The sequence below is a fragment of the Pan troglodytes genome, chromosome 2 (genome assembly GCF_028858775.2).
Source record: "Pan troglodytes isolate AG18354 chromosome 2, NHGRI_mPanTro3-v2.0_pri, whole genome shotgun sequence".
Classification (NCBI taxonomy): Eukaryota; Metazoa; Chordata; class Mammalia; order Primates; family Hominidae; genus Pan; species Pan troglodytes.
The window spans coordinates 18941077-18955183 of NC_086015.1; the positions used below are offsets into that span (position 1 = coordinate 18941077).

The 14107-nt window shown below is 44.1% G+C and overlaps 2 protein-coding genes across 21 annotated transcripts in view; one reads left to right on the forward strand and one right to left on the reverse strand.

Annotated features, from left to right (window-relative positions):
- Positions 1–1958: 1958 nt before the first annotated feature.
- LOC100613308 (myosin heavy chain IB-like) lies at positions 1959–7210 on the reverse strand. Its single transcript, XM_063805454.1, has 2 exons — positions 6291–7210; positions 1959–5365 (listed from the first exon to the last, which is right to left on the reverse strand). The coding sequence occupies exon 1, from the start codon at positions 7176–7178 to the stop codon at positions 6804–6806; it is 375 nt and encodes a 124-aa protein (XP_063661524.1). The 5' UTR covers positions 7179–7210; the 3' UTR covers positions 1959–5365; positions 6291–6803.
- The window catches only part of NR2C2 (nuclear receptor subfamily 2 group C member 2), a 114992-nt gene continuing 107862 nt past the window's right edge, over positions 6978–14107 (forward strand). For 6 of the 20 annotated variants that reach the window (XR_008547215.2, XM_001158643.7, XM_001158452.7 and 3 more), the window contains exon 1: positions 6978–7110. The gene's annotated coding sequence lies outside the window, so the exon portion shown is untranslated. Of the gene's footprint in view, positions 7111–7779; positions 7920–14107 lie in introns of those variants that run through there. The other 14 variants (XM_063805445.1, XM_063805439.1, XM_063805442.1 and 11 more) reach the window with 9 other exon arrangements.

Sequence of the window (14107 nt, forward strand, 5' to 3'; positions counted from 1 at the left end):
CTTACTTCTTGAAGGCTACAGTAATTGGCTATGCCCTAAAGCATGAGACTTGATTATTCTAACACATATAATTATGAAAGTTATTATAGGCATAAAATTAGCTCTTTTAAAAATGCAGCTACAGTACTACTCAATGAATCTTACTTTGTGGCCACATGTAGGTGTTCACACTGACAGCAAGTATTAATCACAGACGTATAAGGGAACCTTTCAGATGACTCCAGCCATGTGACCATGAGGTATGCCAAGAGAGAACAACTTGACTCCCCTAGAATTAAAAGATTTTCATTAAAAAAAAAAAAAAAAAGTGACTGTTAGTCTTTAGGCCATTGAGTTTGGGTATGATTAATTATGCAATAGATGACTAGAAAACATGCATTTCTTAGCTCCCTCCTCAAATTCACTAAAGCCAGCAAGTGAATAAAAAGATATAACCCAAAGGATAGTTCTAGAGGAGACACAAGGTATAGAAAATGTCAACCCATTTTTGGAAGATATAACATGCAGACACAAGAAAATAATCACCAAAGTGCTCAGACGGGGATGCCAGTGAAGACACAAAAGGGCTTCTGCCCCTGGAGGCTCACAAACTGGAGGCACAGGTGTCTTGGAAGGCCAGGATGGGACTGAAGACGGGGATCAGTTAGGAATCTCTGTGAAGTATCATGACATCCTAAGATTCCCTAACGCCATGCTAGCAGAAAATAAGTTTTCTTTCTGGTGGGGGGATGGAGGGGCAATGGAGGGGAACAAAAGAACTAGAAGAGGCTGGGGACTCAGGGACACATGCATGGCTAATACCAAGGTTATTATACTTAACTGAAAACAAACGGCTAAGTCTACATGCTCACCAGTAGAACTCTCCCCTCCACCTCTTATCCTTAAGATTGACACAGACAGTTCCTACTTAGGTAACATTTAAAAAACAAAAAACTTCCCTTGGAACAACACATACTCTAAAAACAGGGATCAAGGGTCAGTGCATTTTTCTGAGAATGTAACTTTCCATCCGATTCTCAAAGAGGTTCATGCCTATCTCAAAGGACAGAACTACTATTCTGAGATATTTGAGCCAAGTACAACTTGGAAGTAACACTTTTTCAAGGCCCAGGAAGCCCCAGAGACTAAAGGGGTGTGAGTCTCAGAAAAGCAGTTCAGGAAGAGGCTAGGAAATGCATTCTTGGTGTCCCTGCATTCTCATACCATTAATCCACCACAGGGAAAACAGCCTTTCTCTATTCTCCTCTTGGGAAGAACAAGGGCCATTTATATAGAACTTGAGGCCTCCCCAAATAGCCTGGCAGGCTGTGCTAGAGCTTGACTTTGACACAGCATGGAGATGCATAGAAGAGTTTTCTTCCTCTCACAGCCCTCAAGGACAGAAGAGAACAAACAAGCAGAGAGAGCTACTAATAAATGTTCCACCCCTTGCTAGCCAGGCAACTTTGGAGGAATCATCCTCTTTGTTTAGGTCTCGGCCTATTTAGCTGTAAAAACAGGATAATACCATCTACTTCACAAGGTTATTGTAAGATTAAACAGGATAAGGTATTAAGTGTAAGGAATGTGCAATCTGCTCTTCAGAGATTGTATCTATCTGTCCAGATTCCATACTTTTTTTCTGAGACAGGGTCTTGCTCTGTCACCCAGGCTGGAGTGCAGTGGCACAACCATGGCTTACTGCAGCCTTGACTTCCCTACCTCCCCAGGCTCAAGCATTCCTCCTATCTCAGCCTCCTGAGTAGCTGAGACTACAGGGGCAGGCCAACCCCAGCTAATTTTTGTATTTTTTAGTGGAGACAGTGTTTCGCCATGTTGCCCACGCTGGTCTCAAACTCAGGCAATCCACCTGCCCGAGTCTTCCAAAGCACGGGGATTACAGGCGTAAGCCACTGTACCTGACTCAGATTCCACAGTTAAAAAAAGGGGGTGGGGATGGGTGGCTAACAGCAATTACGTGATGTTTAAAAGTTTATTTTACAACCATGTAATTGTACAAACGATATAAACAGAAGTCAGATAAAATTATTAGTACATATATAGTACTAAAGCATAAACTATTACAGAAAATTTGATACAAAGTTGTACATAAGTACTTATAAAGGCAATTAAGCTTCCCCAGTCTATGGGAATACAAAAGTTGCCAGCAATTAATTTACATTACAAAAAAGGAAAACCATTATTTATGCTATCACAAAAGCAATCCCCTTAAAAGTAAAAACAATCTCCACTTGATATTAGTAATTTGAAAAACTTAGCATATCTACAACTATTGCTTAATCAAAACTTTTCATTGATTCAACATTATCACTTAAATGCAGATGCAAAATAACCTTGCATGGCAAACACGTTTACTCTGTGCTAATGAAACTATGAAACAGTTCCTCCAAGTTCACAGACAAGTCAATCAATGATTGACTACAGAACAGACTGGTGTTACAAAAAAAAAAGACCTGCCCAGGGGACCACTAGGGGTGGAGGAAGAACACCTGGGTCTCACTCACTGGGCACTTGATGCTTTCATTTTTATCTGTAAACCAGGGGACAATTATATTAATATTGTATGAATACACTGCTACTGGGAAAAGCATTCATTCAACAGATGCCCACTACATACTCTGTACCAGGTATTGTGTTAAGTGCTGAAACAGGGAAGGACAAGGCACATCCTACGGGGGCTCGCAGTGTGGGCAGGTGCTGAGCTAACGCACACACACAAGGGCTGGGTACTGCCAGATCTATATCACTCCGGAGCAAGGACCTGTCTCTCTGAATGATCTCTGGCATGGTAAAAGAGTTAGCTGTATTTCAAAAGGTGAAACAAAACTTTTTTTGCTTTGTTATGCATGTTTCAAATTGATCAGTGGTTCAGGCCTGGAGTATGCATCAGAATTATCTGTGAAGCTTAGTGAAAGTGCTGATGCCAGAGCCCACCCAAAGCTTACTGCTTCAGAACCACTGGGGACCTGGCAGTTCTGATGTGCATGACTAGTCAAGAATCCTTTAAAGGCTGATAAAGCAATCTTGAAATCACTGTCAATGCAAAAGTGGATGTTCCTCATTAATAAGAACTCAAAAAATAAAGTACAGCTAGTATAAGACTTGTTTTTTGTGCCTATAAAACCCAAGTGTTAGCTACTTTCTAACTATAAAATTCTATCCAAAAAGACTTGCAGTCAAAACACCGAGCCAAAAAACAAAAAAGGCACCAAAGCAGTGCCGACTTCAATGTGCAAAGGCCTTTTATGTGCTGATATTGTAAGCAATCTGTGTGCATGTGTACATATGCATCTGTTTTCAGGGAAAGAAAAGCTGTTAAAGCCAATTAAGGTTATGAATTCTTGCTACTACTTTAATATTAAACCTTTAAGTGAAAATTTATTGAACACTATTACAAATGTGGCAAACTGACATAGCTGGTTTACTGCACAAACTTTAACGTCAAAGGGATTAGATCAGAGCTCCAGTCTCACTTACTGGACCTATAACATTGTGCAGGGCACTTAACTTATCTCACCTCAGGAAAATGGAAGTAACTGCTTCATTTTACAGAGCTATTAAATGAAAGAAATGAGAAAACTATAAACCAACATTGAAGCCTGAATTATTGCTAGTCTAGTACAATTGCTAGTCTAATACAATTATTGCTAGTCTAGTATAAAAGTCTAGTACAATTGCAATGTTTTTAATAAAAAAACTCATTGATAGGTGAATTTTTACAGTGTATCTAAAAGCAGCATTTAACATTAAAAACTTAGTATTTGAAAGAGTACACAACCAGGCAGGGTGCGGTGGCTCACGCCTGTAATCCTAACACTTTGGGAGGCCAAGATGGGAGGATCACTTGAGGCCAGGAGTTCGAGACCAGCCTGGTCAACACAGCGAGACCCCAACTTTTTTTTTTTTTTTGAGACAGTTTCACTCATCGCCCAGGCTGGAGTGCAATGGTGTGATCTCGGCTCACTGCAACCTCTGCCTCCCGGGTTCAAATGATTCTCCTGTTGCAGCCTCATGAAGTAGCTGGAATTAGATGCCCGCCACCCCGCCTAATTTTTTTGTATTTTTAGTAGAGATGGGGTTTTACCATGTTAGTCAGGCTGGTCTTGAACTCCTGACCTCAGGTGATCCACCCACCTCACCCTCCCAAAATGCTGGGATTACAGGCATGAGCCACCATGCCCGGCCAATGCCATCTATTAAAAAAAGAAAGAAAAAGAGTACACAACCACAAAGCACTGGGCCAAATGCATTGTTTCCATGTTTGCAAGGATTTACCATAGAAATATTAGGTTGATGCAAAAATTAAATTTCCAGACTGCGAATTTTAAATCATTGTAACTACGCTAAAACATATTCTATTAATCAAAACAGGAACCATTACAATCAACACATTTTTGCCAATGAGAAATGTTTGTTTATTCCTGTAGCATAAAAATCCGTGCTTCAGGATTTGACGAACTCTTGGAAAGCATTTTCTGCATCATGCTGAAGTGTTTTCCCTGCAAAAAGTTGTCAAGATGCTAGCAGAAGTGGTAGTCAGTTGGCGAAAGGTCAGGTGAATATGGTGGATGAGGCAAAACTTTGTAGCCCAATTCCTTCAACTTTTGAAGCACTGGTTGTGCAACACGCAGTCAGGTGTTGTCGTGGAGAAGAATTGGGCCCTTTCTGTTGACCAATGCAGGCAGCAGGTATTGCAGTTTTCGGTGCATCTTACCAATTTGCTGAGCATACTTCTCAGATGTAATGGTTTCGCCAGGATTCAGAAAACTAGTGGATCAGATGGGCAGCAGACCACCAAACAGTGACCATGACCTTTTTTTTGGTGCAAGTTTGGCTTTGGGAACTGCTCTGGAGCTGCCTCTTGGTCCAACCACTGAGCTGGTTGTTGTATAAAATTCACTTTTCGTTACATGTCACAATCCGATTGAGAAATGGTTTGTTATTGCGTAGCATAAAAGAAGACTACACTTCAAAACGATAGTTTTGATTTCCGCTCAGCTCATGAGGCACCCACTTATCAAGCTTTTTCACCTTTCCGATTTGCTTCTAATGCTGAGCGACCCTAATGACCGTAGAATAGTCAACGCTGAGTTCTTCTGTAATTTTTCATGTAGTTCAATGATTGCTCTCAATTGGTCGTTGTCAACTTCCCATGGCCCATATCACGTTCCTCATCTTCAAGGCTCTCTTCCTTGCAAAACTTCTTAAGCCACCACTGCACTGTATGTTTGTTAGCAGTTCCTGGGCCAAATGTGTTACTGATGTTTTGAGTTGTCTTCGCTGCTTTATGAACCATTTTGAACTCGAATAAGAAAACTGCTCCAAATTTGCTTTTTATCTAACATCATTAGACAAAAAGCATATTCTAAAATAAACAGCAAGTAATAAGTCATTAGCAAAAAAAGTGAGAAATGTGCATTAAAATGATCCACATTTATTTAAGAATGTATTCCAATATCAAACAGCAAATTTCAAAAATGCAAAAAAGCAATTGCTTTTGCATCTCAGGCACATCACTTGACCTTTCTAGTTCTCACCCACTTCACCCCTAAAATCGGAAAATCTTTCTGCAAGAAAAAAATTTGACCACATTCCCTTAAGGCCTCTTCCAATTTCAAGAGCTGTGCTTTACCATGAAAAAAGCTCTTTTCCCAATTTTGCAACGTCAGAAAAAGGAGGAAGGGGAAATAGGTGTGTTTAAAACATTTTTTACCAAATAGAAATATTGTAAGATTATGGAAAAAAAAATACTAAAAGTTGGAGTCATCCTGATAAAAACCCAAATGGATACTGTGTGGGGAAAAAAGTTAACCCATCCATTCTGGAGTCAATATTTATTCTTAATAAGCAAGAAAACTGAAGAAAAAAAATCAGTATAAGATCTACAGCCTGTAGCCTAAACACTTCAGGGCATTTAGGATAAATAAGCGCCTGCACCTTCCCAGGCAAGTCAAAACCACGACATAAAACAGAAAAATATGTAAGGAAAACCTACAGCCCAAGAGTTTAAGATCAAGACAGGCCATTTTCTTCAAATAAATTTAAGCAATGCTGCTAAAAGCTGCTTTACACATCCCTATTACCATGTACTACTTCCAAATCTCGAGAAGGAGGGGCATGGAATTACACAAGATCTGGATCGTATGTTTACTAAGAAACCAAAAATTATAGGTTCTGGGGGCGTTTCAACATTTCACCTGAGATGGCCAGAACGGGCGCATCTTTAGACCTTTAAAACCTAAATTAAAAACTATCAGTACCGAGGAAGGGCCGAAGAGCTCAATACCCACCCAATATAACCCCCACTTCCGACCTACAGACGCTCTGCTGAGCGGCTGGGCGAATCCGTCGCGCCAGTCAGGGCCCGGCTTCTTCCAACAACAGACACTTTGCGAGCCTTCCAGAAGCCTTGGCTAAGCGAGAAGGCAGGGTGGAGGCCGCCACTGCGAGGACGGTCCCCACCCAGCTGCGAGGAGCTCGCGGTTCCTCGGAGGGGCGGGCCTGCGTCCGGGTAACCGTGCGCGACGTCCACGAGTTTTTAGGACGACCAGCCCTTCAGCCTCTAAGCCCCGACGCCTGCGCCATTTAAGCCACATATCCGCCCGCCCGGCCGCGGCCAAGGCCGGCGGCAGCTACGTAGCCACCGCCGCCCGGGGCCCCACAGCCCACGGGCCGGATGGACCGAGCGCCGGCTGCGGCGTTCCGGTGCGCGCGCGCGCCTCAGCCAATCGCGTTCTCGCCCGCCCCCCGCGGCGGCGGCGAGGCTGGCGCTGGGAAGAGGAAGAAGAACATTCGCCCTCCTCCTACCAGCGCGCGGGCGGCGGCGGCGGCGGCACCGGGGTCACGAACTCTGACCTTTCACTGACAAAAACAATAACAAACCCCCCCTTCTCCGCGACCCCGGCGGCGCCCCCGGGCCCGTCCCTGCCACCCCGCTCCCACCTCGGCGTCTCGTCTCTCGCCCGCTGCCCCGCGAGCCCGCGGCCCCCGGGCTCCCGCCATCCGCCGACACCGGGAGCCCGGGCTCCCCGCGCCCTGCCCTCCGCGCCGGGGGCCGCCCGCCGCAGACACGGGACCCGCTTCGAGGCCGCTTTGGCGCCAAATCCTGAGGTAAAATTGAAAGAGGGTCGGGCGGGCTCGGGCCGGCGGCGGAGGGGGCGGGCCTGGCGCGCGGACATGGAGGCGCCGCGGCGGCAGCTGAACCCGACCCTTTTACCTTTGCCACGGGGTGGCGGCGGCGGCGCCCGGCGCTTTGCATAGTGGGCCGGGCCGCTCCCCTCCCCTCCCCGCCCGCGGCCGGGCGAAGCGAGCGGGTTCCCCCTGACCGGCCCGGCCGGCGCAAGGGTGGGGGCGGAGGGGGAATGGCCGCGGCCCCGCCTCATAGTTGGCCCTCCGCCAGCGCCGCCATTTTGTTCTCGACGGAGATGGCTCCGGCTGGGCGGGCTCCCTTCCTCCTTCTCCTCCTCCTCCTCCCGCCTGCAGTCCCTTCTTCCTTCTCTCCCGGGATTTTCACCCCTCCGCTTCTAGTCCGCCTTTGGCGGCCGTCGCAGCCCAACCGCCGTTTTTTCTGAAGGGGAGGGTAAAAGAAAAGGAGGAAGGCGGGTGCGAGGCGCGACCTCGTGAGCGACGGATGGGCTGGCTAATTGGCGCCCAGATAGGAGGGCCGGGGCCTATGGCACCGCCCCCCTAAGCTTTGCTGATTGGCTGAGGCGGAAGAGGGTGGTCCTTATGGGGCGCGGGAGCCCTGGCGGGGCGGGAGTAGAGGCCGGGGCGAAGAGTGGGGCTGGGTCGGCGGGGGCGGGGCGCGAGGGGCGCGGCCGGGTGGAGAGGCCGGCGCCTGGTCTTGGGTCAGCAGGTGGGCTGCTTCCCTCCGCCGGGAACGCGTCTCGAATGAGTACTGAGGAACAATAGTAATAAAGGTGATGAAGCATTTCGAGTCCACGATGCGCTCTCGTGGGAAGAGGTTTTCGGAACCAGGACCCTTTTCAGGGCTCCTGCTCGTTATTTCGCAGCGGCCTTGGCGAATCCCCTAATGAGGCTCAATTTTATCGACTGTAAATGGGGGGCATGCGCATTCTTGCCAGGCCGGACCTCCCTTCTGAGCATTGTTTGTGGGGCTCTACTCAGAAAATGGAGTCAACGCTACTTTGCGAGCTTCAGAGTCACTTGAAAATGGTGTTATTGTTAAAAATGGGATTACAGCCACCAGGAGAGGCAAGCGTTAAGGGTATTTGGGGTTTGAGAGAGCACAATTCGGGAGTGATTCTCTTCTCATTCGTTCGCTGAATACATGTTGACTTAGTGTTTTAGGCACTGGGGACACATCTGGAGAACCAGCTGTACAAGACCCCTGCCCTCACTAGAGTTGGGGGCTGGGGGGTGAATAGACAAATAATTCCAGAGAGTCATAAATTCTGTGAAAGAAAAGAAGCCAAATGACCTGCTGAAGAAGACCTGAGGCATTAATTTAGATGGAATGGTCAGGGTGGCCTCTCTGAGTAAGTGATGTTTGAACAGAGGAACCCAAGGGAGGAATGGCATTCCAGACAGGACAGCCCGTGTAACGGCCCTGGAGGAAGAGCATTTGATGTGATCGAGAACTGGCTGCTTGTGGCTAGAGAGTTGGTTGGAACTAGTAATTGTCCATTATCCCACTTTGTCTCCAAGCCAAAGGCTGTGAAATATAGCAACGGTAGTGAGGAACAAATCTTCAATGTAATAAGAAAGTCGAGGAAAATACAGCCTTCATATGAATTACTGATGAATACATGACTTGGGAGGAGGGCCTCAGAAACTCACTTTACTTCCAGATTCAAATCCTTCGTCAGCCTCTTATATACATTTTCAGTTCATCAGGTATTTCCTGAGTGCTACGAATACTCCAGGCACTATGTGCTAGGCTGGGAATACAAAAAAGTAAGACGCTGGTCCTCAAACATGTGAATATGATTTATTTATTTATTTATTTATTTTTTGAGACCAGGGTCTCACTCTATCGCCCAGGCTGGAGTTGAATATAATTCTCTGTGTGTGAGTTCTCTCTTTCTCTCTCTCGAGATAGAGATATTTATACACATACATACACAGACATAAAATGTTTTAGTGTTGTGGTTAGCAACTCCCCAACTTTTACTAGCAGTGTGATTTTGTGTAAGCTACCTTTCCTAGCCTCACTGTCCTCATCTGGACAATAATAGAGCCTTCCTTCCTGAACTGAAGATTAGATGAGTTAATGTAAATAATAGAGCTTAGAAAAGTGCCTGACATGTAGCAAATACTGTGTAAATAGAGTTATTGTCATTATGAAGTACTGGTATAGACATTGGACTAATTAAGTGATATAAATAATGAAATTTTAATGCAGTGTGGTGTAGGGGCAAAAACAATAGATTCGAACACCGAGATTCTAGTTTTGGCTCTGTGCTTTCAGCTAGTTACATGGCATCCAGGACAAAAGTCTGGAAAACAAAATAGTGGAACTAAATAGTACTAACCAAAGTATAGGGTGCTTTATGATTTACAAAACTCTCTTACAGGCAGTATGTTGTTCAGGCGCCACTAGAACCCACGTAATGGCAGAGGCTTCCTGTTCCATGTTTAAAAACCTTTCCAAGGCTTTTCATTATTTTCTTATCTGTGGTACCCCTAGCTTCCTGTGCTCTAGACACACTGGCCTACCTTCAACTTCCTTGACCAGTGTAGCTTACAGTGTAAGCTTACCCCCCACCCCCACCCTACCTCAGATATTGGCTCAAGCATCACTTCTTCAGGGAAGTCCTAATTCCCATTGCCAGTCTAAATCAGATTCTTTTTATTCTTTTCTTTATAATCTTTATCTCACTTTATAATTACACACTCTATTATGTGATTATTTGATTAATGTCTGTCCTTACCACACTGTAAGCTGTGAGAGCAGGAATACATTTTGTTTACCATTACTTATCCAGCACTTAGAAGAGTGCCTGGCACTATTTGTTGAATGAATTGTTGATAATTTATGATGTCACTGATAACTAAGTTGCTGTACATTGATGGATACCTTTTGTGTGAGCCTCTTTGGCAATTCAGATAGCACTGCCAGCAATAATAAGCCTGTTACGGTATTTGGTTGAATTTAGCAAGTGATTTCTGACAGATATGCCGCTTTCTGGAGACATAAATATGGATAAAATGACCCATTTCAATAGTTTTTCCCACTCATTTTTTTATGATTGAATTACAAGTTTAACTACATGAAAGTTAATAAGTTCATATGTGAAGGAAGAAATAGCCCAAACATAACTATGTTATTTACTTTAGCTGAAGAAACAAAGCACTAAGCTACCATGATTTTCTTGAAATCACATATTCTGATTTTTGTCTCACCATCACAGGGGATTGGAGAGAAGGAACAAGCCTCCAGTGGGTTCACAGGGAATTGGGAGTTGAAAGTCTCTGTAGCCATTAATTCGGGATATTTATCTTTCTAAAGATAAATTGATTCCTTTAATGAAATTATTGAAAATCACCTTTTAATTGCTTTACCAAGGTTAAAAGCAAATTTTGTTAAGTATACATCAAGTTTCTACTCGAAAGTGTGGTAAAGAAAACATTTGTATTAACTTATTTTATATTGTAAAACTTTTAAAATAAGATATTGTTATGGTATTTTAAAAATAATAATAGTTTAACTGTTTATTTTTGGGTTTTTTTTTTCTGTCTTGCTCAAAGATTTTTGGTATCACTTGTTCAATTCCTTAAGCTAATTACTCAGGGTAACCAAAGAACTGCTAGTTTAGTAAAACAGCTATATGTTGTCTTACATCGTTAAGTTATTTATTGCTTTCAGTAGTTGTATTCACAGTGACTTTTAAGTTTTGTTTCGTGATCATTCTTTTATAGAAAATCCCTGTGTGTAACAACCTCCTCACTTTATGAGGATGGCTGGAAGTTTTTTTTGTGTGGTTTTTTTTTGTTTTTGGGAGTCTCGCTCTGTCACCCAGGCTGGAGTGCAGCGGCGCGATCTCGGCTCACTGCAAGCTCTGCCTCCTGGGTTCACGCCATTTTTCTGCCTCAGCCTCCCCAGTGGCTGGGACTACAGGTGCCCGCCACCACGCCTGGCTAATTTTTGGATTTTTAGTAGAGACGGTGTTTCACCATGTTAGCCAGGATGGTCTCAAACTCCTGACCTCGTGATCCGCCTGCCTCGGCCTCCCAAAGTGCTGGGATTACAGGGGTGAGCCACCGCGCCCAGCAACTGGGAAGTTTTTAGCATCTGTCTCCAAGGAGTAACATGGCAGGGCAGTGCAGTGACAGAGCTTGGGCTATGAAGGCAGAAAGGCCTGGCTTCAGAACCTGGAGTTGGTAGCCTCTCTGAGGCTTATAATTCCCCATTTGTCAAACAGGGAGGTGGGAGCCAGCATTGAGATTGGGGCCAGGGATAGCGGATACTTGTTGTCTGAATGACTTTGAGAACAAGGGAGGTGAGTCTTTGTGGAGCAGCCCTGTCTTCAGCCGTGGCGCTGAGCCACTGGTCTCCTGTGTCTAGCTGCCTGAGTGTCTCCACATATCGAGGGCCCTCCGTTGGGATTTTTATTGTTGAGTTCTCTTACCTATAAGCCATATGCTCCTTTAGTCCCAAACCATCTCCTATACAAGTATCATCTTAAAAAATACCACACGGGGGGAGTCCATGAAGGAATCTTAGAATCTCAGAATTGGAAGTGGTCTAGACCCCAAGTCCAGCCTTGATGTAAGAATCCCCTGCTAGATTTTTGTTTACCTCTTTTTACTTTATTGCTAATTATGAGGGCCTTAAATGATGCCTTTTTTCTTCCCTGTGTGATCATCATCTTTAACCTAATGGATACATTTGTGCTCCTGTTACACATTGTAAAAGATATGTTCTTCCTTATTCGTTGGAGGTTTGCTTGCCTTCAACTTAATATGCCAGAAGCTGAGATTCTCTGTCATTCTCTCCCATCCTGCCATTCTTTCCCCATATCCCGCTATTGCTACCCGAGGTAGCAGTCCTACTCCCCTTGCTCACTTCAGGTCCTGAGTGCTAGAGAGTAAAGCAGCAGGAGCTCTATACCAAAAGGAAGAACTGCCCAAGAACAACAGCTCAACTAGCACAGCTCAACAATGATGAGGAGTGGGAATGACTAGAGGGATGAAAGCCAGATCAGGGCATTGGCGTAGGCATTTGTTAAAGGTACAATAAATGCAGATGCAGACCCCTGGTACCTGGAAGTCTTAGAATAGAAGGATGGGAGGTGAATTGTTAAGGACAGAAAGGGAATAGGCTAGCTCAGACACTTAACTGTTTTTTCTGTTACCCTTGGACTCCAGTTGGCCTGTAATGATCAAAGTCAGCCTCAGAGGCAAGTGTGATTTTTTAGGGGCAATAAAAAGTACCTCCTTCGCTGTAATAAGAGGCCTGAAGTCCTTTAATAGGAGGTGAAACTTTCTATTCCATAATTATTAACAGTGACCCCAAAGATTCTAATCCCTGAAATGTTAACATGTAGATGGAGAGGAATTTCATTCCAAGTGCCCAAGTGTAAAAGAATATTTCCCCCTGTTTGCGTTAGTGAGAGGTGTGAGAAAAGGTCTTGGGGCCTGGAAAATGGGGTGACTGCTGCTGAAAAGTGAAGAGAAATGAGAGGCTGGTAGGGCTAGACTCAAGCCTGAAGGCTTCCTGGTTTTACAGGGAGCTGCTTTATTTACCTTTGTTGTTCATATGTTGATAAAAGCTATGCAGGGGAAAAAGTTTCCTACCTGACTGCCCACCCATGTTCCCTAAAAAGAAAGATTCACGTACGGCCAGGCGTGGTGGCTCACCCCTGTAATCCCAGCACTTTGGGAGGCCAAGGCAGGCGGATCATGAGGTCAGGAGTTCAAGACCAGCCTGGCCAACATAGTGAAACCCCGTCTCTACTAACAATACAAAAAATTAGCTGGGCGTGGTGGCAGGCGCCTGTAATCCCAGCTACTCGGGAGGCTGAGGCAGGAGAATCACTTGAACCCGGGAGGTGGAGGTTGCAGTGAACCAAGATCACGCCACTGCACTCCAGCCTGGGCGACAGTGCGAGACTTCATCTCAAAAAAAAAAAAAAAAACAACTGAGGCTGGATGGCTCTTGAGAAGTTACACAATACTAGCGGGCTTCATGCTGCATTTCCCCCAGTGTATTTGTTGTATAGTGAATCTGATTAGGTATTATTTCTAGAACATTTTGGATATGTCATTTGTACCACACTCGTTCTTGTCCCCTGTCCCACCACTATGGTGTCTGTAATGATGCACCTTTTTATTAGGTTGATAAGATGACTAACCCTGGAATTGAAAAATCATTTTTTAGTTGATTGCTTTACCAAGACTAAAAGCAGATGTCACAAAGTATATATCAGCTTTTAACTGGAAAGGCTAATAATTAGACTGTGTTGTTGACTTATTTAATATAATACAGATTTTTAAAAATAAAATAAATTTATAATATATGTCTTTTCTAAAGAAATAATGTACTTTCTCGAGAATAAAAATTAAAAATAGATAAAAGTAAAACAGTTAATTTTTAAAAATAGTAAAATTTTCAAACGAAGAAAAGAAAGCAGTACATCAAAAGGCATGTGTGAAAATGTTCATAGGAGCACTAATCATAAGGACTCCAAACTAGAAACAATCTAAGTGTTCGTCAGCTATAGAATGGAGAAATAAATTGGGCATAGTCGTACATTAGAATACTGTACGACAGTGAAAATGGATTCACTTCTCATGGTTTTAGTAGTAGTTACTGGTTGGACATTGTTTGTTGGTGTATACATTGTGATTGAGATTGCTCGGGGGAATAGGTTATGTTATTACAAAAATAATGTTGGGCAAAAGAAGCCAGACATACCAAAAAGTGTATTATAAACAGTGCAATAATATTATAAAGTAATGCCAGTAGTATAAAAGTCAGGAGAGGGAAGAGAAGTTAATGACTATGGGAAGGGGTGTGAGAGGGACTTTTGGGGGTATTGGTAATGTCTTGTTTTCTGATCTGAGTGGCATTTACACATGTGTTCTGTGTGTTCAGTTAGTGAAAATTCATCAAACTGTTCATTTACGATTTGTGCCTTTTTTT

Excerpts from the sequence above, each read along its gene's own strand:
- LOC100613308 (XM_063805454.1), bottom strand. The coding sequence starts at position 7,178 with ATGTCCGCGCGCCAGGCCCGCCCCCTCCGCCGCCGGCCCGAGCCCGCC.